This window comes from Microtus pennsylvanicus, chromosome 8, assembly GCF_037038515.1.
Source record: "Microtus pennsylvanicus isolate mMicPen1 chromosome 8, mMicPen1.hap1, whole genome shotgun sequence".
NCBI classification, from domain to species: domain Eukaryota; kingdom Metazoa; phylum Chordata; class Mammalia; order Rodentia; family Cricetidae; genus Microtus; species Microtus pennsylvanicus.
In genome coordinates this window covers 45,741,839-45,769,214 of record NC_134586.1, presented here as the reverse complement: position 1 = coordinate 45,769,214, position 27,376 = coordinate 45,741,839, and the positions used below count along the sequence as shown (strand labels likewise).

Genomic DNA, 27,376 nt, shown 5'->3' with positions numbered 1-27,376 from the left:
GTGAGGGGCTGGAGAGATGGCTCAGCGGTTAAGAGCACTGGCTGCTCTTCCAGAGGTCCTGAGTTCAATTCCCAGCAACCACATGGTAGCTCATAGCCATCTGTAATGAGATCTGGTGCCCTCTTCTGACCTGTAGGCACAATTGTATACATAATAAATACATAAATCTTAAAAAATAATATGAAAAAAATGTAACAGTGATTATGAAACCGATTGTGACCGTTCCCCTTGTGCTTGTCTGGGTTTCTGAAGCTTTCTGTAATGGATATGTGTGTTATTGTTATGTGATACCCTTTGGGGAGAAGAACAAATGTCTACTGAGCCCAGATAGAAAACTATGACAGAACAAAGTAAGGTTACCACTGAAGTCCACCTGGGGACATGGGGGACTCAAAGGCAGCTGTGTTACCAAAAGCCCACGTCAGCATTGTGACAACCCTCAAAAGCTAGAACCCTGGGATTCGTTGGGCAGCTTGCTGGCAGCTTGACTGGAAGGAGAGTCCCTGCTTCTCAGAAGTCCCGACTGCTTGGGTAACCTTGAGGGAGGAGGCACGTTGTGAATCTGCTAAGTTTCAGGGACTTCCTGAGTGTGAACTAATTGTTCACATACTTAGTGGGGTTTTTTAAATTTAATCTTTAATGTGTATGGGTGTTTTGTCTGCATGTATGGGTATTTATGCCTACACAGGCCAGAAAAGGGCATCAGATCTTGTGGAACTGGAGTTACTGCCATGTGAGAGCTAGGAACTGAACCCTAGTTCTCTGGAAGAGCAGCTAGTGTCTGAACCACTGAGCCGTCTCTCCAGCCCCTACATTTTGGGTCTTCATACACTCCCTCCAGGACAGAGTGTTTCAGCTTAGAGCAAGAACAACCCCCCTAAACTAGAAGTTTATAAATGACCGTAAATATGAAAATCTGGTTATTGACCTGAGGCATAGGAGGATGGGAAATTCCTGGAGAGGCAATTTATCCTCCACTTCCCACTGAAGGCAGTGACTCTTATTCTTTTTCAGGGGCTGAGATAAACATTTTCTGGTTCTATATAACCTCTGATGCTCCTCTCTCCCATGTCAAGTGCCATTTATTTCCAACTCACTCTGCTGGTTCATATTTCAAGAATCCAAACAACATCCTAATTTGAACAGAAGGGAGGGTTGAGAAATCAAATCTCCTGTGTCAGGAACAATTCCAAGGCAAAAAAAAAAATGAAATTAGTGTCAGTCAAGGATCAGCATGGAATTCTGAAATAGAAAGAGCAAGAAAGAAAGATGTTAGGTAATGGCAGAGTATTGGATAGGTGTGTTGTAGGAATGATGCCCTACATAGGGGTACCCGGGAAGGCTGTGAGTCCAGGACTGGAATCCAGCCTACCCCAGGGGCCCTGGGTGGGAGCTTTATTAGTCAAAAGTGCTCTTTCTAACTCACTTGTGTAGCATGTTTAGCATAATGATCAGAAGTATGACCTCTGCCACCTAGACCTGCTGCAGAATGTGAGCTTATCATTTGGAAAGGGCTTTACAGATTCCATTAGCTAAGGATATCAAGAAGAAGTTAGACTTGGAAGAAGCCTAAGGGTTGGTGTCCTTAGGAGAAGAAAGGACAAGTGACATACATAGACTGGGTGCACTGCTACATGCCTGTAATCCCAACACGTGGGAAGCTGAGACAGGAGGATTATGGGTTTGGAGACAGCCTGGCCTACATAACAAGCCTATCTCCAAAGGCATTATGTACATTAATTAAAATAAAATAAAAAAGGAGAGAAAGAATCGAGGGAGGGAAGAGACTCAAAACCAAAGAGCTATATGGGGAAATGTACCAGTTACAGTGACAGCTGGAGTGTCGTGGCCATGCCTTTAGGAACTCTGAGCATTGCTGGGAACTCAGAAGCTAGAGAGAGACCACGAAACAGTCTTCTCCTTATGTAATGGTAAAAACAAAACTCTACGGATCCCAGAGGGGAACAGTGGTAGAAATGCTGCAGGTCCCCAAGTGGCAGCAATGGGCAGCAGGCACGAGACCACGGTGAGCCACGAAGGCAGCCAGGTCCCAGGCAGGGAGCCACGTGGCAGGTGAGAGACTGAGATGGATAGGCACGTCATGCAGAGTGAGGTTGGATATTTATTTAGTGGGTTATGGAAGGGAAAGGGGAGAGGGGAAAGAGCAGAGAAAGGCAGATAGAGAAAGAGAGAGAGAGAATGGGGGGAAGGAGGCACAGCAGCAGCTACCTGTTTGAGAGAGAGAGACAGAAAGGAAAGAGCTCAGACTGCAAGTGGAAGGAAGATCTGCCTGCCTCAATGGTGCAGGGGGAAGTGGACGGGGCTTGTCTCTTAAAGAGATAGGACAGACCATTATACCTTACCCTTTGTAGGAAGCTTGGCTCTATCTATACCTTTATTATATCTCTTGGCAGCATAAAAGAATTATTTCTGTTGGGTTAAACCACCAAGAAGTGGGCAGGGAAACCTGGCCTCTTAAGTGTGTTCCCTGGGTCTGGTTGCTTGCTGTGACACTCACTAATCACATGGCATGTGTACATGTGCAGAGATGTAGAAGGCAAATGCACACATATCCCCACACGGACGTGGCTACTCACTTCAGACATCAGACACCTACACTGCATTAGTCCTAGACTTTGTTTAGGCACTCAGCCATGTTTCAGATACCATGAACCAAATTTAAAATGTGCTGTTCATAATTAATGCATTCATCAAATAATTTTATTGAGCCCCCCCCATGGCAGGCGTTTGGCATGCCTTTGACATTATTCATATTCTACCATGACTCCAAGGCAAGCCGTCAGCCTGGTTGTCTTGAAAGACTAATGATTCTTGATTTGACTCCAAACCACGGGTCATTAAAAGTGATTTAAAAGTCTAAGTAAAGTTCTCGGTGTTGTGTCTGCCTTCCACATCAAGGTCTGGTCACAGCTTCAGTGGGGAAGTGTTTGGTGTTCATTCATGTTTCTAAAGCCTGTGGATTAGGGCTGAGGGGACAGCTCTGTCAGTAAAGTCCGAGCTACATAAGGAAGAAGACCTGCGGTCCATCCCCAGCAGCCGGGTGAGAAACACACACTTGAAATCTGAGCTCTGGGGAGGGAGACAGGCAGATCCCTGGCTCTCATTTGCTGGCCGGCCTAGCTGACTTGGCAAGCTCCATATTCCAGAGAGAGACCCTGTCTCAAAGACCAAGATGGCTCCTAAGGAAGAATGACATTTTGAGGTGGTCCTCCAGTCTCTCCATATATGAACACACACACGTACACATACACAAGTAAAATCTATGGATTTTCAAGAGTGTTTGTGACTGTCATTGCCCACATGTGACTTGGATGGAATTCCATATCAGCTGATTGTCTTCCCAGAGGCCGTATTTAGTGTCTCCATTTCCTCACCCGCCACTCTGGTTCCTTCACATCCTTCTCTCACATTCAGCCAAATGGGTTCAGCGAAGCGTCACAGTAGAGAAACATTTCCAGATTTCTCTTGCCTATGGTGAGCGTAATCAGCTTCTCAGACTTGATCTTCTACAGGGCACTTCTGCCCTTCCTTTCCCTAGTAAGGCTCCTTGCTAGCAGTCTAAAAAGTGTGGTCTTGTGTGCTGCTTCCCCTGGCCCTATCACAGCATCAGGCTTGCCTGAGTTAATTCTGCTTGCCAGTTAAGGGGCACTCTGATAAAAGGGGGTGACAGGAGGCAGCAGGGAAGAGGGGCCGAGCAGAACCAATTACCCGCTTTAATAATTCAGTGTGTTTCTTAGTAATAGGCTACAGAGTAAACAGCACTACACATAAATGCCGCTCTCCATTATTTATACACTCCAGAAATGGAAGTTTAATTAAGTCGCACACTCGAGACTTCGAAGCGATTAAGGAGCCGCTTGTCTCAGACAGCAGGCAGGGGAGGTGTGGGAGCCTTGGCTCCCCTCTGAGCTGCCTCTGGGGTTCTAAGGATCATTTTTCATGTGAGTGTGGGGAGGCTGGAGCCGGAGGATGGGGGCAGCGACTTCCAGGCTCGCTCAGGCCACATTTGTTATTGCTGTATTACCATGGCCTGCTTTCAGTTTTTTCCTACAAAAATCTATGTGATAAATCTGAGTGCATCTGTTTATTAATAACAGCAGTGCTGCAGTTTAATCCCAGTACTTTTAGACACGTATATGCTGTCATGATTTTTAGTTTATTTATAAAATTGTGCAACCACCAGCCCTGTTTAATTACAGAAAATGTTCACCGCCCTGAAAGAAACTATACCCACGGAGTTATCCTCACATTTTGCTGTTGTCTGTTTCCAGACATGTTCTAGTGTATATTGGTACTCATTCCTTTTTATTGTGAAATAATATTTCATTGTGTAGCTCAGCACATTTTACTTAAACATTTGTCTCTTGAAGGTTATTTAGGGAGGGCTTGGTGATCATGGTTATTGCTGGTGTAGACATTTGTGTACAGATTGTGTGTAGACACATGTTTTCAATTCTTGTACATAGCTTTGAGCGAAAGTGCTGAGTCGGGTGGTGTGCCCTATATTTAGAATTTTCAGGAACTGCCAGTTTTCTAGGGTGTCTATCATAGTTTATAATGCCACCAGCTGTGCTGGAGGGCTCCGATTCTCTAAGTATCTTTATTTATCTTTGTGGTGCTGGGGATCAAATCCAGCACTCTGCATGTGCCAGGTTAGCAATAGACCACTGAACTGTATCTAGAGACAGGGTTTCTCTGTGTCGTCCAAATTGGACTGAACTCACTGTACCTCAAACTCATGATCCTCCTGCCTCAGCCTCCTGGATCTGTCTGTCTTCCCTTCCTTCCTTCCTTCCTTCCTTCCTTCCTTCCTTCCTTCCTTCCTTTTTTCTTTTCTTTCTGTAAAGATACCCCCATGACACCAGGCATTGGTAGTGCGGGAGGCAAAGGTAGAGGCAGGAGATCTCTGTGAGTTCAAGGCCAGCCTGGTCTACAAATTGAGTTCCAGGACAGTCAGGGCTACTCAGAGAAACCCTATCTTGAAGAAAAAAATAAACAAACAAAAAGCCAAAGAACAAAACCCATGCCAGTACTGGGAATGGCTGTAATCACACAGGTAGGTGATGATTGACAGAGAACAAAATGCTGTTGCTGGTTTTCCGCTGAGTCCTCTTCCCTCCAAGGTTCTGCTGAGGGTCCCATATCTACTGAAGGAGGATTGAGCAATATTAGAATGGTGTTCAAGGCATAACCACACAAGACTGAGACTTCGCCATTGACATTGCTAGAAAAGGGCTGGGAATGGAGAGCCTGTGCCATGGTGACCCGGCACTACACCGTCCTTCATCCCTGGTAGATGGGGAAGCAGTTATGTGAGCCCCAACTCCATGATTCCATTTCACAAGCGGCTCCGTCCGGTTTGTTTTATTTATTTTCCCATGGCCCATTTTCTCAGGAAGGCTTTGGGTAGATTTGAGAAGCTAGTAAAACTAAGACTTTCTTAATAAGAGGGTTGATATTAACCAGTGGTTCCATTTATAAGAACACAGTCTAAAGAAATAGTGCAGAAGAAGAAAAATATACTGGCTACAGCTCCTTGGCACAAGCTTTTGAAATAATACAATAGTTAGAAAGAATCAATGAGAAAAATGATTGTAGGTAATGGTATTTCTTTGGGTAGAATAGTAGATAGCCATTAAAAGCAATGGTTATGCAGCCTTAAAAATGAACAAGAAAAATGAAAGAATCAAATAGAAATAGCAATTAAAATTATATGCATGCTAGACATGCTAGCACATGCTCTAATCCCAGCTCTCAGGAGGCAGAAGCAGGTGGATCTTTATGAGTGTGAGGCTAACCTGGTCTACATAGTAAGTTCCAGGACAGACAGGGCTACAAAAGTGAGACCCTGTCTCATATGTATAAACCACACACACACATATACACACAGACATGCTATCAAGCAGCTGGAAAAAAGTGTGTTCAATTGAATAAAGACCTAATTACAACATGAAAGAGTCAAAAATGCATAGAAATTTTCATCTGATAACTTTAATATTTTATATAATTTTTAATATTTTAAGTACTTATTTGGGAGGCACAGTGCATGTACATTGTGGTGCCTATGTGAAGGTCAGGGGATAACTTGAAGGAGTCCATTTTTTCTTCTACTATGTGGGTCCCAGGGATCAAATTCAGGTCATCGAGCTTGAGCCTTCTTGCCAGCCCTCATATTTTAATAGATTGCATTGTATGGTTTTCAACTTCGAATGTACATTATTTTCATCTTTTTCCTAAGGATAAATGTCTATTTTTACTGTCTTCTATGATATATAATGTTAAATATGTGGTGTAAAACACAATGAAATACGTAATCATCAGCTGATGGGAGAAGGAACTCAGATCCATGGTAGAAGATAAATGACAGACTGGAGGACAGAATCTGTGTTGGATGTCTCAGGGAGAAGATGAAGGTGAGCTTGTGGAGGGCACAGAGCTGCAGGATCAGGAGGCTGGAGGCCCCTATTGAGTCGGGGCTGAGTCCTCAACAATGATGTTGGGCACCTAGCTGGGCAGAAACGCTGTGACCTGGAACTAAGCCCCAGTGGGTGAGGAGTGACATGGAAGTAGATGGATGAAACCAAGAAGGGATGAGAGGGGAAGCTCAGGGGAGTTCTCAGTGCCCTTCACCCTCTGGATGAAGGCACATGCCTGTGTCTGGTGATGACCAAGAGAAGCCAGGAGCATCCTGCTTCCTCTCCTAGGTGGGATAGGTACCAGGAGAAAGTGGTGCCCTCCCATGTAACATGAGGGCCAGCTTGCTCGTTGGGGTTTCCGTCCTGCCTGGTACTCCATAGCTGGCAAGCCCCAAAGAAAATCACACAGAGAGTCTGCATTAATTATAAATTGATTGGCCCATTAGCTCAGGCTACTTATTAGCTCTTGTAGCTTATATTAACCCATTATTCTGATCTATGTTAGCCATGTGGCTCAGTACCTTTCACAGCAGGGGCAGATCACATGTTGCTTCTTTGGTGGTCTGGGCAGGACTGGGGGAAGAGCTTCCTTCTTCCCAGAATCCTCCTGTTCTCCCTGCCCTGCCTCTACTTCCTGTCTGGTTTTCCAGCCTATGCTTCCTGCCTGGCCAATCAGCATTTATTTAAAACATGATTGACAGAGTACAGATAATTCTCCCACACCACTTCCCCCTCTTTTTTTGGGCCAATCACTTTATAATTAATGCAGACTCTCTGTGTGAATTTCTTTGGGGTTTGCCGGCTGTGGGGTACTGGGCAGGACAGAAACCCCAACAAGCAAGCTGGTCCTCATGTTACACTCCTAGGGTTTCATCAAGGCAAGAGAAGGGAACACTAAGCAAGAGCTGAGGCAGGGCAGGTGTTGCCAGCATAGGGCCAAAGGTAAAAGGTCATTGAGCGCATCCTGGCCTGGAACTGTAGGTGGGAAAATGTGTGTGATGTATGTGTGTTGGTAAGCAACCTTCAGGGGCTCCCCTAAGACTGTGGCATCAGAATCTCTCTGTCTCTCTTTCTCTCTCTTCTCTCTCTCTCTCTCTGTGTATTTACCTGATAACAAACAACAGACGAGTGTGCTTTGCCAGGCAGGGAGTCTCCCACCATCTGCGGTATAGACCGTTTCTTCCAGTCACAGCTAGAGGCATGATGGGAGATATGAGTCAGAGTTGTGGGAGAAGGTGACCAGGAAAGAGGTGACTCAGTGGGTATTTCAAAGGATGAATCAAGGCAGAGGGTGGTAGCCGTGTCCATAATCCCAGCAATTGGGCATCAGAGCATCAGAAGTTGAAGACTAGTCTTAGCTACATAATAAACTCTGGGCCAGCCTGGGCAACAAGAGACCTCATCTCAATAAACAAACTGGCTGGAGACATAGCTCAGCTGCTACAGTGCTTGCCTTGTAAGCAGGACCCGGGTTCAAACCCCAGGACAGGCATGGTGATGCAGGACCCCTGTGGTTTCAGCACTGGGAGGCAGACCCCTGAGCTCCTGGCCAGTCAGCCCAGCCTGATAGGTGAGTCCCAGGCCAGTGATAGTTCCTGTCTCAGAGCAACAGTGCTGAGGATGACCTCTGGCCTCCATACGTACCACTCACCCGTGTGCACATGTCCCTGCGAACAGTGTGCCTTTGTGCACGTGCACTTGTGCACACCTCCACATCCACACAGCAGATTCCCCTACATTCCGAGCAGCAAATGTTTACTCCAGTTGCTTTTTATAAAACAAGCCAGAGCCGAGTTACCACCCTATGTCTGGCCAAGTCCAGAGCCCTGAGGGGTTAAGAAGTTCCAGTTTCCTGGACAGAGCTCCTCAGATCCTTGCCGATTTGGGGGACATTTGAGAGGTGCTGAGTGTGCTGTAGGTGGGAGCTGGTGAAAGGCACACCGTTGCTGCACCCCCCAATCTTCATTATTCATGTGACAGCGCACCACGGCTGCCTGTGACCCAGAGCCTGAGGTTTGTACTGTAACGTGAGAGGGAGCAGTGGGGCCAGCGAAGGTCTCGCTAAATCCCAACCACTGGTGCTGGACCTGGCAGCAGAAGTGGCTTTTCATTACCTGTTACCAGATACCATGAATTATGCATGCCTAGGCCCTTGTTTTCTGTACGGCACAGGCCAAAGCACTGGAGCCTGCAGAGAAGCAAAGAGACAGTTTGCTCTGCCTTGGGAAGCGGGAGCTTTCCTTCCCTCCTTCCCTTCTTTTGGATTTGGTTTTAAGGGTGGGGGCCAGAGCCTCGGCATGGTAGCTCAGCTCTCCACCACTGAGCACATCCCTGGTCTACATACTTTCCTCAGTGAGAGAAAGTATTTGTCCATCAGTTTGGAAGGCACATACACAGATACAGATAATGAAATGAAGTTCTGTATGCTCAACACTCAGCTTAAGAATAGCAACTTTTGGGACTGGAGAGATGGCTCCACCTTTGAGAGTGTGTGTATGCTGTTCTTACAGAAGGCCTAAGTTCAGTTCACGATAATGTGGCTCAACCTTATCTGCCTGCAACCCCAGCTCCAGAGGATCAACACTTTCTTCTGGCCTTTGCTGGCATGCTGGCATGTATACACACACACACACACACACACACACACACACACACACACACACACACACACTCACACATTCACTTAAATAAAAAATGAATTCATCCATGAAAGAAATGAAATACAACTTTTAGTTAGCCTCCGGAAATAGCTACCGTTCTATATTGAATTGTTGGTATAATTTACTTTTACTCCATGTACATCAGCAAATAAGATACAATACTCCTTCTTTCTCTTATTTAAGGGGATTTAAGTAAAAAACAAATAAACATACAAAATGGTATCACACTGATCAGCATGATCAGCATACACATGATAATGGATTTTCTTTTGCATATTTACATGGCAGTATTTTTAGATACTAAAAGGTTTCAATAGGACCAAGAGCATTAGAGAATAAGGATCCTGTATGAAAATGGACGAGAGTAAGTCTGGTGTTTATTTAACCCCCAGAACCACATTTAAAGCCCCAGGAATCAGCACCATTATGCTATGACAACACCCCTTCTTGTGTTGAAATCTGACTGTGACTATCCTGTTACAATCCACACAGACTTCTTCACTTCCTCCTAGGACCGTGTCAGAGCCTGCTGTTCTAGGTTATTCCTTTTCCCTGCTTTATGGTAATCCACACTCACCATGGCAATATGTTGGTGATCTTCTTTGCATGGTTATTGGCTTGTTTTCTACGCAGAACTGTTCTGCATGCTCTTGCATGGGGTTGTGCAAACACGCAAGAGTTTCTGCAGGTTATTCATGGGGGAGTCCATGTGGAAGAACAGGGGGTGTGCTGACTTGACAAATACCTCTTGAGGGTTTGGGCCAGTGTCTACTGTTCAGGACCCAAGCTGTCTGTTCCCTGCCCCAACCCTTGAGAGCTCATCAGGGACATCCTTTTATTTATTTTTCCATCTTCCCCAGTCAGCAAAAATTTAAATTTATTTAAATTTGTTTGTACCAGCTTACTGAGGTTTAGACTTATTGTCTCTGGGTGAAGATGAGCATGGTGGACTCCTTCTGTTTGGGGTGGGGAAGGTATCCCTTTTTCCGTTCTGAGGATGGAATGGAAGGTCTCTTGCATGCCAGGCGGGTGCTTTACCACTGCACTATATTCCAGCCCCATTTGTCATTACCTTTGCAACACACCCGTATTTCCAAATATAGGGCAGATTTTAACCAACTGATCACATTGAGTCTTATAGCGTTTTTAACACTTGTTTGTATACATGCGTGTGCAAGAGTGTGTGTGCACGTGGTGATAAGAGGACAGCTTGCAGGAGTTTAGGGGTTGGTTCACTCCTTGCGCCATGTCGTTCCAGGGACTCAAACTCGGGTTCTCGGCTGTGACTACAAGGAACTTCTGCTGGAAGAAACATCTCGGAGGCTCAGAGTGTTATGGGCCTTTTGGCTGGTCCTTAACCATATATTTAAATCATCTTCTTAGTGCTGTTCACATGGTCTCTCCTCCCAGCCACAGAAGTTAGCTAATTGAGAACTGGTTTTAATAATGGGCATGACTCCTCCAGGAGGAAGACCTGTGGGCGTGTGAGTCCCGAGAGGCGGGGTCCTCATGGTTTCCAGGCTCATACGGACTTAGTTTCTCCTCTGCCACTGTCCCCTAGAGATGCTCTGTCCCCACTGTCCGAAGCCTCTGATGGATTTCTTGTCAGGGTGGCCTGTCTTCACTTGCCTGGTGTCACACTGCACAGTCACCCACCGTGGATGAGATCCCACCCTGTCAGCAGTGGCAGCAGTATTCTGTCACAACCTTTTTCACCTAAAAAATATTTTTATTTTATGTGCATTGGTGCTTGGCCTGCGCGGATGTCTGTGTGAGGGGTGTCAGATCTTGGAGTTAGAGACAGTTGTTCGCTACCATGTGGGTGTTGGGAGAATTGTATCTCTCCAGTCCCCACTTTTGACTTTTTCTGCAAGGTACTTAGAGATTGTCCCCCGCCCCATGGGTGTGTTCATGTGTGTTTGGGGACATGTGTGTATGGGGACATGTGTGTTTGGGGACATGTGTGTATGGGGACATGTGTGTATGGGGACATGTGTGTTTGGGGACATGTGTGTTTGGGGACATGTGTGTATGGGGACATGTGTGTATGGGGACATGTGTGTTTGGGGACATGTGTGTTTGGGGACATGTGTGTTTGGGGACATGTGTGTATGGGGACATGTGTGTTTGGGGACATGTGTGTATGGGGACATGTGTGTATGGGGACATGTGTGTTTGGGGACATGTGTGTTTGGGGACATGTGTGTATGGGGACATGTGTGTATGGGGACACGTGTGTTTGGGGACACGTGTGTTTGGGGACATGTGTGTACGGGGACACGTGTGTATGGGGACATGTGTGTATGGGGACACGTGTGTATGGGGACATGTGTGTATGGGGACATGTGTGTTTGGGGACATGTGTGTATGGGGACATGTGTGTTTGGGGACATGCGTGTTTGGGGACACGTGTGTACGGGGACATGTGTGTACGGGGACATGTGTGTATGGGGACATGTGTGTTTGGGGACATGTGTGTATGGGGACATGTGTGTTTGGGGACACGTGTGTATGGGGACATGTGTGTATGGGGACATGTGTGTTTGGGGACACGTGTGTATGGTGACATGTGTGTTTGGGGACATGTGTGTATGGGGACATGTGTGTATGGGGACATGTGTGTATGGGGACATGTGTGTATGGGGACATGTGTGTATGGGGACATGTGTGTATGGGGACATGTGTGTTTGGGGACATGTGTGTATGGTGACATGTGTGTTTGGGGACATGTGTGTATGGGGACATGTGTGTACGGGGACACGTGTGTATGGGGACATGTGTGTTTGGGGACATGTGTATATTGTGGAGACCAGAAGACAAGCTTGGGTGTTGTTGCTTAGGCTCCATCCAATTTTTTTTTCCCCCTGAGACTGTTTCTTCCTTATCTGGAACTCAATAAATGGCCTAGGTTGGCTGACTGTTGAGCCCCAGGGACCAGCTGTCTTGCCTCCTTAGTGCTGACATCACAAGTGGGCAACACTGTGCCTAGCTTTTCTTAGCCAGGTTCTGGGGATCAAATTGAGGTTCTCCTGCTTTCAGAGCAAGCCCTTCACAAGCTGAGCCCTGGTATGGGAGTATTGTCTGTATTCTGTCAATCATGTTTTAAATAAACACTGATTGGCCAGGCAGGAAGTATAGGTGGGTCGACCAGACAGGAAGTAGAGGTGCGGCAATGAGAACAGAAGAATTCTGGGAAGGAGGAAGCCCATTCCTGTCCAGACCACCAAAGAAGCAGGATGTGACCTGCCCCGCTGAAAAAGATACTGAGCCTTGTGGCTAACATAGAGAAGAATAATGGGTTAATATAAGCTACAAGAGCTAATAAGAAGCCTGAGCTAATGGACCAATCAGTTTATAACTTATGTAGACCTGTGTGTGATTTTCTTTGGGGGCTTACCAGATGTGGGAACTGGGCAGGACAGAAACCCCAACAAGCAGCAGGCCCTCATGTTACAGAGCCCCGTCACCTTTTCAGTGTTATTTCTCTTCTTCCCTTGTCCTCTGGAGTGACTTCTTCATCTTTGCTTGGTTCAGCTCTGTTCTAGAATACTCTCTCACACATAATGGGCCTTCAGTAAAGAATTGTCCATAAAGGAGTGGGTAGTGTTTAGTAAAGAGAGAACACTTTGGAGAGAAATTAGAATGAGTGAAATGAATGAATGTTCATGTGTCAAGTCCAAATGGCTTAGTTAGGTTTCTATGGCTATGACAAAACACCATGACCAAAATGCAAGTTGCAGAGGGGAAAGGGTTCATTTGGCTTACAGTTCTACATCGCTGCTCAACACTGAAGGAAGTCAGGATAGGAACTCAAACTGGGCAGGATCCTGGAGGCAGGAGCTGATGCAGAGGCCAGGTGTGCTACTTACTGGCTTGCTTCCCCTGGCTTGCTCAGACTACTTTCCTACAGAACCCAGGACCACCAACCAGGGATGGTACCACCCACCAGGCCCTCCCTCAGGGATCACTAATTGAGAAAGGCCTTACAGCTGGATCTCATGGAGGCATTTCCTCAAGTGAGGCGCCTTCCTCTCTGATGACTCTAGCTTGTGTCAAATCGACACACGAAACCAGCCAGTGCACCTAGAAATACACTGTGTGGACTGAAATAAAGCCACAGATGGGGACAGAAGTGTGACTGAGTGTGTATTGGTGGCAGTTGAGACGTAGTTAGGATTCCCAATTGGCAGTTTGTGTTTGATCTTGAAGGCAGGTAGGCCTCACCTGATTCTAATTGGAAAACTAACAAGACCGGCATCTTGGAACTCCACCCGCACCCCCACACCAGTGAGGACAGAACATTAGGTTGGGGGCTACAGGTAAAGCTGAGATGAACAGACCTCCCACGGGGCTCTCTGTCACGGTGACAGAGGAGAGAAGTCAGTGGCCACATCTGAAAAGAATAGGGGGACTGGAGAGAAGTGAGCGATTCATAAAGATACCATCTTTCCTCGTGACTCCCAAAGTTAGTGAAATCCGAGAACCAGCTGCATCTAGCCGGGGCTGAGCCACCAGGCCACGCTTCTGCCAAGCTTGCTCTTAAGTAATCAAACTGGGATGCGGTCCAGGATGCTCCACCCACAGCTTCAACTTCCCTCTTGGTGAAAGCAATCTGGAATGAGCCTGCAAGCACGCCGGAGCGTGGGGGGCGGGGGAGGGGCGGGGAAGGCTGCAGAGTGAACTGGAAGGTTTTTGGAAGGAAGGTGGTGTTTGACATCCAAGTTCCTCTGCTCTCCAAATCTTTCGTGCGAGTAAATTGCGTTCATTTGTCTCCGGGCACCTTTTTCAGCCCGACTTCTTCCAGCTTGCCTGCAAATGTTTCTCAGTGGTGCTTTTGAGGCTTGGCTTCAGCTCCCTGGCTGGGACCAATCTTTATTCCTAGGAAATAGCTGGATGATGATCCTAGACTCCTGGATCCCATTTCTCCTCCCAGCTGTTCATTCGGGATTGGATACCTTGATGTTCGCAGGTTCGCGCACCTTCCCGCTGCCTGCTTCTCACTAAGCCGAGTCTCCTACCCACCACCTCACCGCTCCTTGACCAGACAAGATTAACACCTGTTTCTTCAAGGCCACCCTGGGACACCGTGGGCGTGGGGGCGTGTAGGTTGTTTGCTTCCTTCACCTCTTGCAATTACACAGCTTTCCTTCCATCCAGCAGTCATGCATTCCACCACAACCTAAAAACCTCCAGATGAGGGGGGTATCATATTTCGAGGTTCACATGGGAAAGTCACGACTCACCCTTCTCTTGTTCAAATTGCATCAAATCTAATTTCCATGGCCCTGTGCTAGTGGGAACCCCATAGCCCCCAGTCAGCTGTCGGAGTTTGGAAATGATATTCCCAAACACAGTACTGTAGGCAGCCAGCAGGCACTAGACAGCTGAGTGCTGGCAGAAAAAGCCCCAGACACCTATAGCCATCCAAACAGTGACTCATCTCATTATGGCCAGGATAAATATGGGAATAAATGGTATTTTTCTACAAGCAGGAAGAATTGTCAAAATGCTTATCACTTTATAAAATATAACAGATTGTGCCTTGTTCATGTTTTGAAATGTTCCAACCATTCAGTGTGGGTTTTTTTTTTAATTTTTTTTTTTAAGTTCAGCTTGTTTTTCTTCTTTCTAGGAGGCCTGGGGAAGCTAGGAACTTGCACTCTGTGCCTCCAGAGCTCTGGATTCATCTGGCTGTGGTGGCCTGCGGCAACAGGTTGGAGGAGACAATGGTCATGCTCAAGTCAGCCGTGCTCTTCAGCCACAGGAAGATGTGCTTTCACATCTTCACGGAAGACGCGCTGAAGCCCGAGTTTGATAAACAGGTGAAGCAGGGTAAACGAAGACACAGTGTTTGTGGGAGGGCCCTTAGACCACACTGGGTGAGCTGACAATGCAGATCACAGCTGGAGCTGGCTGCACGCTCAGTTGTTGGAAGACCTTGGATCCTTGGCTAGGGGCATTGCTTTGTTTGTGTGTGATTCAGAGATGGGCTCAGTTTCTAAAGCACTTGCTGAGCAAGCATGAGAACCTATGTTTGGGTGTCCATAACCCACGGTGGCATGTGTCTGAACCTATGGGTGTCCATAACCCACGGTGGCATGTGTCTGAACCTATGTTTGGGTGTCCATAACCCACGGTGGCATTGTCTGAACCTATGTTTGGGTCTCCATAATCCACGGTGGCATGTGTCTGAACCTATGTTTGGGTGTCCATAACCCATGGTGGCATGTGTCTGAACCTATGTTTGGGTCTCTATAACCCACAGTGGCATGTATCTGAAAACCCTGCACTCCTAAGCCAAGATGTAAAGTAGAGACAGGAGAATCTACAGAAACTCATGGGCCAGCTAACTCGGCTTGTGCAGCTGCAAAACTCAGACCCTGCCTCCAACGGGATACATGGTGAAGACAGGCACCCAAGGTTGTCCAACAACCTCCATGTGCTCCAGGGCATGAGTGTATGCCCAAGTTTGCACACACTAGCACACACAAGAATTTTCAAAACTGGGATTGGAAGCATATGAGCATATGACATGCACTCAGTCTGTGTTGAGTTATTAGAACTGCCTATCTTCCGGGGCAAATAGCTTGTTTTTATGTATTGAGGAGAGAATTTTAAATAACAAGTAGCAGGCTCAACGAGATAAATCCAAATAAAGGCAGAGTCCTCACTACCTTCCAGTCTCATATGAGAGATGTCAGAGCTAATGATTTGGGGGAGTCCTGCCATGTTTTCCTTTTTACCCAGAGGTCAGTGTATGTTTCTGTATGTAGACACACATATGTCTGTTCATATGCACACACGTACATATACAGATCAGGGCTGTGCTCTCCTGGATTCTCTACCGTGAGGTCATGTCAGCCTTGATCTGGGCTAGTGCTTCAACACCCTCACCCCCTTTTTGGCAACTGTGGAGATTTTGTTATGCAGCTGGGTCTCCGTTTACTTGGCTCTTGCCTCTCTGGGTTTCAACCCACACAGGAGAGCTACAGAAAGACCAGTTCCCTCAGTGGAGGTCCTGCCCGACCTCGGCAGGCTGTGCTTTGTTTTCCTTGGATGTTTTATGTTGTACCAAGGTCTTGGATTCTGGCAGAGCGGGAACCTGCTTTGTTTTGTTTCTGCGGACTGAGTCAACAGTGATTCGTCCTGTCATCAGGCTAGCGGAGCTTGTGAGGGATGCCAAGAACAATGTATTGGGCAGAGAAAGACTAACAGCAGAAGACTGGAGAATGTGTTATGTTTCCTAAGGGAAAAGTCACCTCCAGATGCCACCGAGAGAAGCCAGGAACGGGTAGTTTTAGAGCTTTGGAGTCAATTGGAACAATGCCTGTGGAATGCCTCAGGGGACAAGGGAATGAAAAGATTGGAACACTCCCAGTTGGCTGCTCTTAAGTGGTGTTATAAGGGAAAGGACAATGACAACATAAAGATTATGGTAGGTTATGTCAGCTGATGATTCGTGATTTCTTCTCATTAATCTTCACAACTCTTCGCAGAAGGTAACCCTGTCTAATTTAGGTTTTTTGTTGTTGTTGTTGTTACTGTATTAAAATACCTGAGGCTAGGTAACATTCTAAAGAGAAAAGGGTTCATTTAACTCAGAGCTCTGGAGGTTCAAGATACGGTCCCAGTATCATCTTAGTTGCAAGGATCTTATGACTGATGATGTGGGACAGACAATGCCCTACCATAGCAGAAAAAAGACATCATGTTGCCAGACAGGAATCCAGATCAGATACTTTCTTTCGATGTTACCTTTAAACATGACCACACTAAGGACTGGGCTCCTGACACATGAACTTGTTGGATGTGAGCTCAAAGCATAGCAAACTGAGAAAATCACGATTCAAGGAGTTCTGTTGGTTTGCTCACTAAATGCCAGGTTAAACTCAATGATTCCCGTCTCCATGGCATTTACCACAATTCCGTACACCTTCCTGAACCACTAGACAAAGAACTCACATTGAAAACTTGGTTCGCTATTTACTTGTTCCAGAGTCTTGGGCTAGTCTTTTCACCTTCGAATGTCTCCTCTTCTGCATCTGCAACTTGGGGCTAGCCTGTACCATTCCGCCTATACACCACGGACGGTTCGCGAGTCTGGCAAGGGGCTGGAGATTGAAATACACACACAGACACACACACACAGACACATACAAACACACACGCACAAACACGGGTCATCTTGAAACAAGAATGCCCCTTTTATTGTGTTCAAGGGCAGGTTATAAAGGCTCTCCTTGACTAATGGTCACACCCTAGCTCTCGGGATTTTTCAGCTGCAAGTCCACCAGAAACCACTCCCCTGCCATCAGGAACTCATGAGGGTCTCGTGCTCAGAGCAGTTGCAAGCACAGAAAAATAAGCTGTTTACTCCAGCAGGCAAGGGATTGCAGAAAATTCAGGGTCTGAGGGTCTGTAGTCTCCAACACTAGCCCAGCCTATTCTTAGAAAAATGATGTTCAGGCTGGCTCCAGTGATCTGTAGGTGATGGCTCCTGCAGAGTTCAAGACTTTGCATGCCCGCTGCTTCTCTCCCACAGGGACGAACTGGTCCACATGGCCTTGGCTCTGGGTCAGGAGCTCAATGACAGCGCTCATTCAAACAGCTGCAGCTGCTGGAGCACTGTTGACCAGTCAGGGTTCCCAGGATGCTACTTTAGGAAAGAGACTGGAACACCACGACCTTGCCTTTTGCTCCTTTTGTGTAACACCGACATGGATCTCTTCGACTGTCCAGAAGTAGCCACAGGCCATCCAACTACAAGGGCCTCAGAACTGTTCATACACAAGAATGGCGGAAAACTGGCCATGGATGAACTTTATTCAATCTCTCAGAGTCCATCTGCATCCTGGATGCTGAGCCTGGGGGCTGCACATTTGGCTAGAGATTGCATGGGGGAAGGAAGATGTGTATGATCGTATCTGTATGGCCAACTGTACCTTCCCGAGTATTCACATCTGTGGAAACACTCCTCCTGTACTGGCCTGGGGTAGGTCTGTACACCAATAACATCAGGTGGAGTGGAAGAAGACCATCCATGGAAGTAGACTTAAAAAGGCATTCCACTGTCTCTCTTGGGTTACCAATTCTGGGTGAAGCCCACTGCTGTGACTGTGTAGTCCATGGAGATCTTCATAAGATGAGGTATGAAGTCTTCTTGCCTGTTGTGGTGGTTTGAAAGAAAATGGCCCCCAAAGGAAGTGACATGATTAGGAGGTATGGCCTTGTTGGAGTAGGTATGTTCTTGTTGAAGGAAGTGTACCACTGTGAGGGTGGGTTTTGAGGTCTCTTTTTTCTCAAGCTTCATTCAGGCTACTTCCTGCTATCTTCTGGTCAAGATGTAGCCAGCACCATATCTGCCTGCACACCGTGCATGCTCCCTGTCATGATGATAATGGACTGAACCTCTGAAACTGTGAGCCACCACCTCAATTAAATGTTTTCTTTGTAAAGAGTTGCCATGGTCATGGTGCCTATTCACGGCAATTAAAAAAAAATCCCTAACCAAGACACCCATGTTTATGTATGAGCTTGGAGGCAGATCCTCTGGGCTCAGCCTTCAGAGAAGCCCCATTAAACCTTAGATTAGCATAGACATCTCACCCCCAATGTCAGGGAGGGGCCCAGAACTGAACCATCTCAGCTCATACATTCCTGACCTTAAGAAATTATTTGAGTGGGCAGAAGATACGGCTCAGAGGTTAAGAACACTTGCTTCTGGGGCTGGAGAGGTGGCTCAGCAGTTAAAAACACTGGCTGCTCTTCCAGAGGTCCTGAGTTTAATTCCCAGCAACCACATGGTGACTCACAACCATCTCTAATGGGATCTGATGCCCCCTTCTGGCATAAAGGCACACATGCAGAAAGAACATTCAGATACATAAACTAAATAAATCTTAAAAGCAAAACAAAACAGTGCTTCTCACCTGGGCCGTGGTAGTGCATGACTTTAATCCCAGCACTCAGAAGGCAAAGCCAGGCTTGTTTCTGTGAGTTTGAGGCCAGTCTGGTCTACAGAGAGAGTGCTAGAACAGTCAGAGCTACATAGAGAAATCCTGTTTCAAAAAACCAAAAAAGGAAAAGAACACTTGCTTCTCTTGTAGAGGACCCAGGTTGCACCTACACAGTGAACCACAAACATATGTAACTCCAATTTTGGGGGGGCTTCAGTCCCCTTTTCTATACTCTACAGGCAACAGGCATGCCTGTGTTACTTGTACATACATGCAAGCAAAACCTCTTATACATATAAAATAAATAAAAAGAGTTGATTGAGCCTGTTCTGGTGGTGCAGGTCTGTAATCTCAGCTACATGGGAGGTTGAGGCAGGAGAATCATGAGTCTAAGCCCTGCCTAGAGTACAAAGTGAGTTTAAGGCCAACCTGGGCAACTTAGTAAGACTGACTCAGAACAAAAAGTAGAAAGGGGGCTGGGGATGCAACTCTGTCAGGGCATTGCCTAGCATACATGAGGTCCTGGGTTCATTCCTCCCTGCTACACACACGCACACACACACACACACACACACACACCACAGAAGGATGTAAAGGAGGGAGAGAGAGGGAGGAAGACGGAGGGAGAAGTATGAAGTGCTTGGTAAGATGGTAGTAGGTGAGGGTGTTTGCCACCAAGCTTTCCAGCCTGAGTTCAGTCTCTGAGACCTACATGACAGGAGAGAACTAACTCCTACAAGTTGTGCTCTGAGCTTCACACACGTGAGATGGCTTGCATGTGCACAGACATATAATAAATGAATAAATAAATAATTGTAATAAAATGTTTTCTCAAATTATTTGGGAGAAACATTTATGGCCTTAAGCTGTTACTTTCTGGGTCGTTTGTTACAAGGTAACAGTTATACTACTTCTGTGCACACACACACATACATGTAGCTATACATTCAGATGAGGGAGGGAGTATGACAGGTGTAATGACATATAACATCTAAGGCTAGGTCATAAAAAAAGACAGCTTTTGTTTGACCCTTTGGGGTGTACTGTCCCTAGAAGTTGCTACCATTCCCAGAGAAGTTCAGAGTACTCTGTGTGAGGAGACCCTCAGAAGAAGCCTCGGCCAACAGACTGCCTTGGGCACCAGGCATATGGACAGAGTTGCTCCGGCTGTTCATACCTGGCCTTTAAGGCTTCTGGCTGAGGCCCCAGGACGGTGAAGCATAGTCCCTGTTCTTACCGTGACTTGTCTGAATTGCTGACCCATGGATTCTGAGTGTGTAATAGGTGGCTGTTAGATGAGCCACAGTGACTGCCAAGTTGCAATCTCGAAACAGCCTCCTCTGGGACATGCTTAGTGCTTACAATGCTCTGCTGTGTGTTGGTTTCCCTGATACACTTTCTCTTGAGTGGCTTCAAGTCTCTGTGAAACCAGTGAAGGGTGTTGCTGTAAGTGTTGCTGTGGTTTGGATCTAGACTGTTCCCCAAAAGCCATGGTAAACTCTTGGGCCTCCTTGGTGCTGTTAGGAAGTGGAGGACCTCAGGAAAGTTAAACCTATGGTTTTCAGTGCTTGTAACTGTCTATTAGGGCCCTATCACCTTTCTGTTTTCTCTTTTAAAAGAAGATTTATTTAATTTTAAGTGTGTTGTTATTTTCCTTCGTGTATGCCTGTGTACCACATGCATGCAGTTCCCACAGAGGCCAGAAGAGGGCATCATATTCCCTAGAACCAGAGTTAGAGATGGTTGTGAGCTACCATGTGAGTGCTGGGAATTGAACCTGGATCCTCTGGAAACAGAGTCAGTGCTCTAACCACTGAGCCATCTCATATATTTCTTCTGTACGCATTGCTGTTGTGATCTGCTTCCTTGTCACAGGTCCCCTAGCAACTGGACTGACCAACCAGAGCCTGGACCTAATTTTTTTCCTCATTTTGACTTTTTGGTTATGGTGTTGGTTTAGTTTGGTTTGGTTGAAACAGAGTCTGACGACATGTTTCCTGCCTGCCTGCCTGCCTGCCTGCCTGCCTGCCTGCCTGCCTCTGCCCTTCAAGTGCTAGAACTGAAGATTGCACCACCCTGCCAGGAACCTTTCCTCTTTTTAAGTCGACTGTAGTAGGAGGCTGCTTGTTCATTTCCTGGCTGCCCAGACTCCTGAAATAACCACACAGAAACTGTATTAATTAACTCTCTACTTGGTCTAATAGCTCTGGCTTCTTATGGGCTAGCTCTTACGTCCTAAACTAGCCCATCTCCATTAATCTGTGTATTACCACATGGCTGTGACTTACTGGGTTCTGTCCCCAATGTCTGTCTCTGGCGGGGGCTACACGGCATCTCCCAACTCCCACCTAACTCAACTCTACCCTATCACAGGCCAGGGCAGATTTATTCATTAACCAATAAAACACATAGACAGAAGGACCTCCCACACCAGTGGACGACCTCAGGTATTTCATTGCAATACAGTCAGGCTGACTAACACAGGTATCAGGCGCTTGGCACAACATGTGGTATTACCTTTTTCCCATGCCATAATTATGGTGACGGTTTAGATTTGAAACCTGAGACTCTCTGTAGGTGATAGAAGGCCCCTCTGCTTCCGGTTTTGTCATCCATGTCTCAGGACAAACCATTCTTCTTCTGAGCATGTTTGTAGAGTACCATTTTGGGGCCAGTCTGATCATAGATTTGTTCTTTCACTCTGCAAAGATTGTCTGGAATGTGTGCTGTCCATTGGGCATTTTGTTACCACAGCTGGCTGAGGCTGGGTTGGGGGAGGGGGGCGGTGTCACCCTTTCCTCTGCTGTACCCAGAACTGAGCATTTTAGGCATATTCAGAGTTTTCCGTGATAACTTCCTGGGATATTTAGAACCACGTATTTTTACCTCAGGATGCAATTAAAAAAAAAAAAAGTCAACCACCATTGCCAAGCCTCGGCAGCTGCACCATGGGTTAGGTCTTCTATATTTAGAGCGTTCCTCTTCTTTTTAAAAATGTTGTGTTACAAGCAGCCTCTCTTTAAGAGAAAAAGAACAAAAGGCCCCAGAAGTTGCTTTTAAAAGGTATCCTGGGGCTGGGGAGATGGCTCAACTTGTTAAAGGGCTTGCTAAGCAAGCCAGATGAGCCGAGTTTGATCCCGGGAATACAGGTAAAAGGCTCCAGGTAGCTCACATTTGTTAGCACAGAATGCCTACTGTGAGATAGCAGCAAAGACAGAATCACCTAGAAGCTCACAACCCTAGAATAAAGGGAGGGCAACAACATGAGAAACTGCCTTCAGAAGGTGGAAGGGGACTCTCACACACACACACACAAATTTGCTACAGGAGGGCTGAACTTTGAGGGGGAAGAAGAGCCAAACAGAAAAGAACATAAGCCTGAAGACCTGATTTCCACCCCTGAAATCCCTGGTGAAAAGAAGACCTGACTCACAGAGGTGCATTCCAGTGTCCAAGCACCTACCTGTTCATACCTTCATGAGCAAACAGCTCCAGACTGCCTGTAGCTCTGAGCCCTGGTGACGGCCAGAAGGAAGGCCTTGTATGGAGGAAGTGTGAGCAGCCAAAGTTTAGCACAGATCAGTGGCCATATTTGGATCATTCCAGAGGAAGTCCCTAGTGAGGGCTTTGTTGGCAGTTTTGGGTGAGCTTAAGTAGCAGGCAGTTCCTGGAGGTTAGCTGCTGGTTTCTAATTAGCACTCTTTGACCTACACAGGTCTCAGCTGCTTAGGTAGAAACCTGGTATTGGGAACTGATGAAGCCTCCTAACCTCTGTGTTCGCTCCTTTTCCCTTGCTGTGATAAAACACAATGACAAAGGCAGCTTAGTAGAAAGAAAGGTTTGTTTGGGCTTCTGGTTCCAGAGGTAAGAGTCCATCGTGGCAAAAGAGCATGGCAGCACAGACTGGAACAGAATGATGAGGACTTACATCTTAAACCCCAAGCAAAACCGGAACAGAATGTGGCTTTAAAAGCTCAAAGCCTACACCTAGTCACACACCTCCTCCAGCAAGGCTGTACCTCCTAATCCTACCCAAACAATGCCAGTAATTGGGGCCCAAGCATTTAAACATCTGAGTCTTTGGGGGACATTCTCATTCAAGCCACCACAGCCTCCCAATTAACTATCCTATTAGAAGCAATAGTTATAGCAGTTAACTTCTCAACAGAAATACTAGCTAACACACAATGGGATAATAGCTTCAAAATGCAGAGAATGCATCAGCTTGGATATTCTCCCCTGGTTAAACTACACTCAGAGAATGAAAGAATTAACTGCAAAAGTCATTAAAGGAGACTTATAGGATGTTCTTCAAGATAGAGTAAAGTGATCCCAGAAGGAGGGTGGGAACACAAGAAAAGAAGATACGCAGGCAAAGTGGAAGATTGATGATTTTAAAAGTAATACCTGCCAGGCAGTGATGGCGCATTCAGGAAGCAGAGGCAGGCCCATCTCTGTGAGTTCGAGGCCAACTTGGTCTACAGAGCAAGTTCCAGGACTGGCTCCATCACTACTGAGAAACCCTGTCTCAAAACAACAACAACAAAACCCAAAAAATTATTAATACCTATGTTGTAGAATGAATATGAAAAAACATACTAAAATGTATCATGTGAACCATAGTTAGACTTTCCATATGTCCCCATAAGTCGGGAGTATGACGACAGCTAGCATCTGACTTCATACGGAAGAAAAGCACTAAAAAATGACATGACATACAGAACATGGAGGTGGAAAAGAAAGAAAATCTTCATGTAGAAAGGAACAACAACAGAAAAAAACAAAACTGGAGATGGGAAAGAAACCAAAAAAGTGGAAGTGTAGCTTTGAACCTGGTAGAAACCGATTAAATGTGCACTGTAACAAATATGCCTGGATTGGGGTTGCTCTCGCTGAAGACATGGACTGGGAAAGAGAGATTGGATCCTGAAGATCAAAATAAAGGAGACCTCCCACATTCTTGGAGGGCTGAGTTAGGGCTCGATGTATGCCCAGCATGTGAGCCTGTGCTTGCTAAGCGGTCGATCCTGTTATACTGAGTGTCGGTCCTCCTGAGCCAGTGAGCTCGATTGTGGTATTAAGGCTGGGGTGCGTTCCGATTGGTCAACACCCATCATGAGTCAAATGTTAGATGCTTTCAACTGTCACTCAGAACTGTCAAGTATGGGGCTGGAGTGATGGCTCAGTGGTTGAGAGCACTGGCTATTCTTCCAAAGGACCCAGATTCAATTCCCAGCACCCACATGCTAGCTCACAACTGTCTGTAACTCAAGTTCCAAAGAATCTGAGACCCTCACACCAATGCACATAAAAACTAAATAAATTATTTTAAAAAAGAAATTGCCAATCACTCCCAATGTTTCTAAAAGTTTGTGTTTATAAAAATGATGTGTGTTGCCAGGCAGTGATAGCATACACCTTTAATCCCAGCATGTGGGAGGCAGAGGCGGGTGGATCTCAGTGAGTTCAAGGCCAGCCAGGACTCTTACACAGAGAAACCCTGTGTTGAAAAACAAAAACAAACAGAAAAGATGTGTGTACATTTTAAACAAATAGCCAATAAATTTGTGAACCTCAAATGAAAAAGGCCTCACCACCACAGTAGTGCTCAGGAGAACAATTTTGACATATTTTTCTATTGCATGTCTGTGCTGGTTAGTTTCTTTGTCAATTTGACAAAAGCTAGAATCATCTGCAAAGAGGAAGTGTCAGACTGGTCTGTAGGCAACTCTATGGGGAATTTTCATGACTACTAATTGGTAATGGAGGGCCCAGTCCAAGTGATGCTGCTCCTGAGCAGGTCCTGAATTGTATACGAAAGCAGGCTAAGCTAGCCATGAAGAGTGTAGACAGAGTTTCTGTGTACTGCCAACCGTTCCCAAATAACCACATGTAGACTTCTTATTAATATGAAGGCCAATAGCTTAGGCTTATTTTTAGGTAACTCTTGTAACTTCAGTTAGCCCATTTCTATTCATCTATGTGCTGCCTCAAGGCTTGTTTACCTCACGTATGTACGTTCCATGTTGCTTCCTCCCCCACTCCCAACTCCACCCTTCTTTTTCTCTGCCCTGAAATCCTGCCTAGCCACTGACCATTTAGCTTTTTTATTAAGCCAGTCACACGGTGTAAAGGAATATTCTACAGAGGAGCAAGCCTTTAAGCAGGATTTCTCCATGGCCTCTGCACCAGTTCCCGTCTCCAGCTTCCCCACCAGAGTTCCTGCCCTGATTTCCCTTCGCGATGGACTGTAAGCTTTAAACTGAAATAAACGTTCCTTCCTTCCCAAAATGCTTTGGGGCATGGTGCTTTATCACAGAAAGAGAAAGCAAACTAGAACAATACATTTTCATATGAATATCAGAAATTAAATCATACACCGTGTTCTTTCTTTTACTAACAATGCATAGATAATTAATTTTGTCTAAAGCAGGGGGTGGCTTTTTAAAGTTTTCCTGTAAAACACCAGCTATAGCAACTGTTGCTTTGCTGATGTTGTGGATCACACTTATATTCGCTCCTGTCATTAAGTGGCCATAACAATCAATGTGCACGCTTGTGTAGGGGTGTGTGTGGCTGGGTTCCATTCTATTTAGGGATACAAATTCAAGTTTCATGTAACTTTTATCTATCACAAAGCATGAGTCTTTTGATTTTTTTAAAGATTTATTTTATTTTTAATTATGTGTACGTACATATGTATGTATGTATGTGGGTATGTACACGTGATTACAGCTGCCCATGGAGGCCAGATTCGTTAGGTTCCCCCTAGAGCTGGAGTAACACATGGTGGTGAACCACTTGATGGGGTGCTGAGAACTGAACTCAGGTCCTCTGCCAGAGCAGTGTGCATGCACTCTTCACCACTGAGCTATGTCCAGTCCCCATGATGCCTTTGACTACCTTAAAATGTCAAGTTGCTTTCCCAATGTGGTGGGCTGGGTATTGGTCTTTTGAGGTCTTCGTTTGCTGACTCTGGCTCTAGGATGTGGTCACGAAGAACTGCATTGGATTCTGTTATTCAGATATACCCATAAGCTGCCAGTGACTATTCATATGAAATTATTCACCAATACCAAATGAAGCGTTTTAAAGTCTTACAAGAATAAATTGAGTTGCCAAGACACAAAAAGGCATGTAGAATCTTTTTTAAAGATTTATTTATTATATATATATATGGTGCTTGTAAGACTTTAAGACAATCCTGAAGCCATTTTTGACAATTCTGAATCCTCTCGGCCTATGCTTCCCCTCCTCCCCTGGGAACCAAGGACCTAACAGCTACACTCGCACGTACTCAGTTCCTGAACAATTACCCATATACGTATGTTCTGGTTCGTTCCCCTGGGAAACGGGGTCAAAATGACCTCTTACCTCATCTGATCTGGCAACAGCTCTCCAGTCAATTATTCGTAATAGCCCTTTCAAATAAGCCAATCAGAATAGTCAAAGAACAACCCCCCTTGCTTCTGTGGCCCCTTTAAAAGTAGACTGTACCAGCTATTCGGGGTCCCTCGGCTTCCCGAATGCTGGGGGATCCTGTCATGACAGAATTGATAAAATCCTCATCGGCTGTGGTGTGTGAGATGGTCTCTGAGGGCGACTCCTCGGTGTTTGGACGCTAGAGTCCAACATTTGGTTCCCTGACCGGGAATCGAGTTGCTCCCAGACACACTCTAAACCCAGTTGGAGGTATAAAGAAACGAGCTCATTTGTATGTCTGTCTGTTTATGTATTATGTCTTTGTTTCTATGTAATTGTAGATCAGTAATCTGAGAATTATACTTGCGCAGGGCCTGTATTGAAACGGGGCTAAGGGAAAAGGCAAACGTGTCCTGAGATCCCTTGCCCTAGCCCTGAAAGACGTTTCGTGGGCATTTATGGGAGGGAGGGGCGACCAGGTCACCCTAATCTCCAGAGGAGATGTGATCCTCCATCTGTATTTTTGGATCTGTTACCGCACAGCTTCTGATTTTGAGTCTATGTCTGTCTTTTTGTTCTTGTGTATTTTCAGTTCTACACCAGAGTGGTGGTGAGAGCACCAGCTTCTGGTTTTGAGTTTATGTCTGTCTCTTTGTATTTTTGTTTTTGTATGTCGGTTTGTCTTTGTTAAAATCCACCTGCAGGAATTCAGAACCTGGCACCAGGTCCCCTGGCCATCATTAGTTTCCTGATTCCTAAAGCAGCTCCGCTGCTGGAGGAGGTGGTAGCTGCCCTTCCTCGAGCCTTTGGTCTTCTCTCTTTCCTGTACAGGGGTGAAAGAAACCCAGAATCCAGGCACCTCCTGTTCTTCCTGATATCCAACCGAGCATGGCAGACTTCT

At 46.1% G+C, this 27,376-nt stretch overlaps 1 protein-coding gene across 1 annotated transcript in view; it reads left to right on the top strand.

The window, feature by feature from the left end:
* Nucleotides 1–27,376, top strand: part of Gxylt2 (glucoside xylosyltransferase 2) — a 107,193-nt gene that overhangs the window by 14,354 nt on the left and 65,463 nt on the right. Inside the window, exon 2 of the mRNA XM_075983337.1 lies at nt 14,730–14,919. Within this exon, the coding sequence (XP_075839452.1) occupies nt 14,730–14,919 (190 nt within the window). The remainder of the gene's footprint in view (nt 1–14,729; nt 14,920–27,376) is intronic.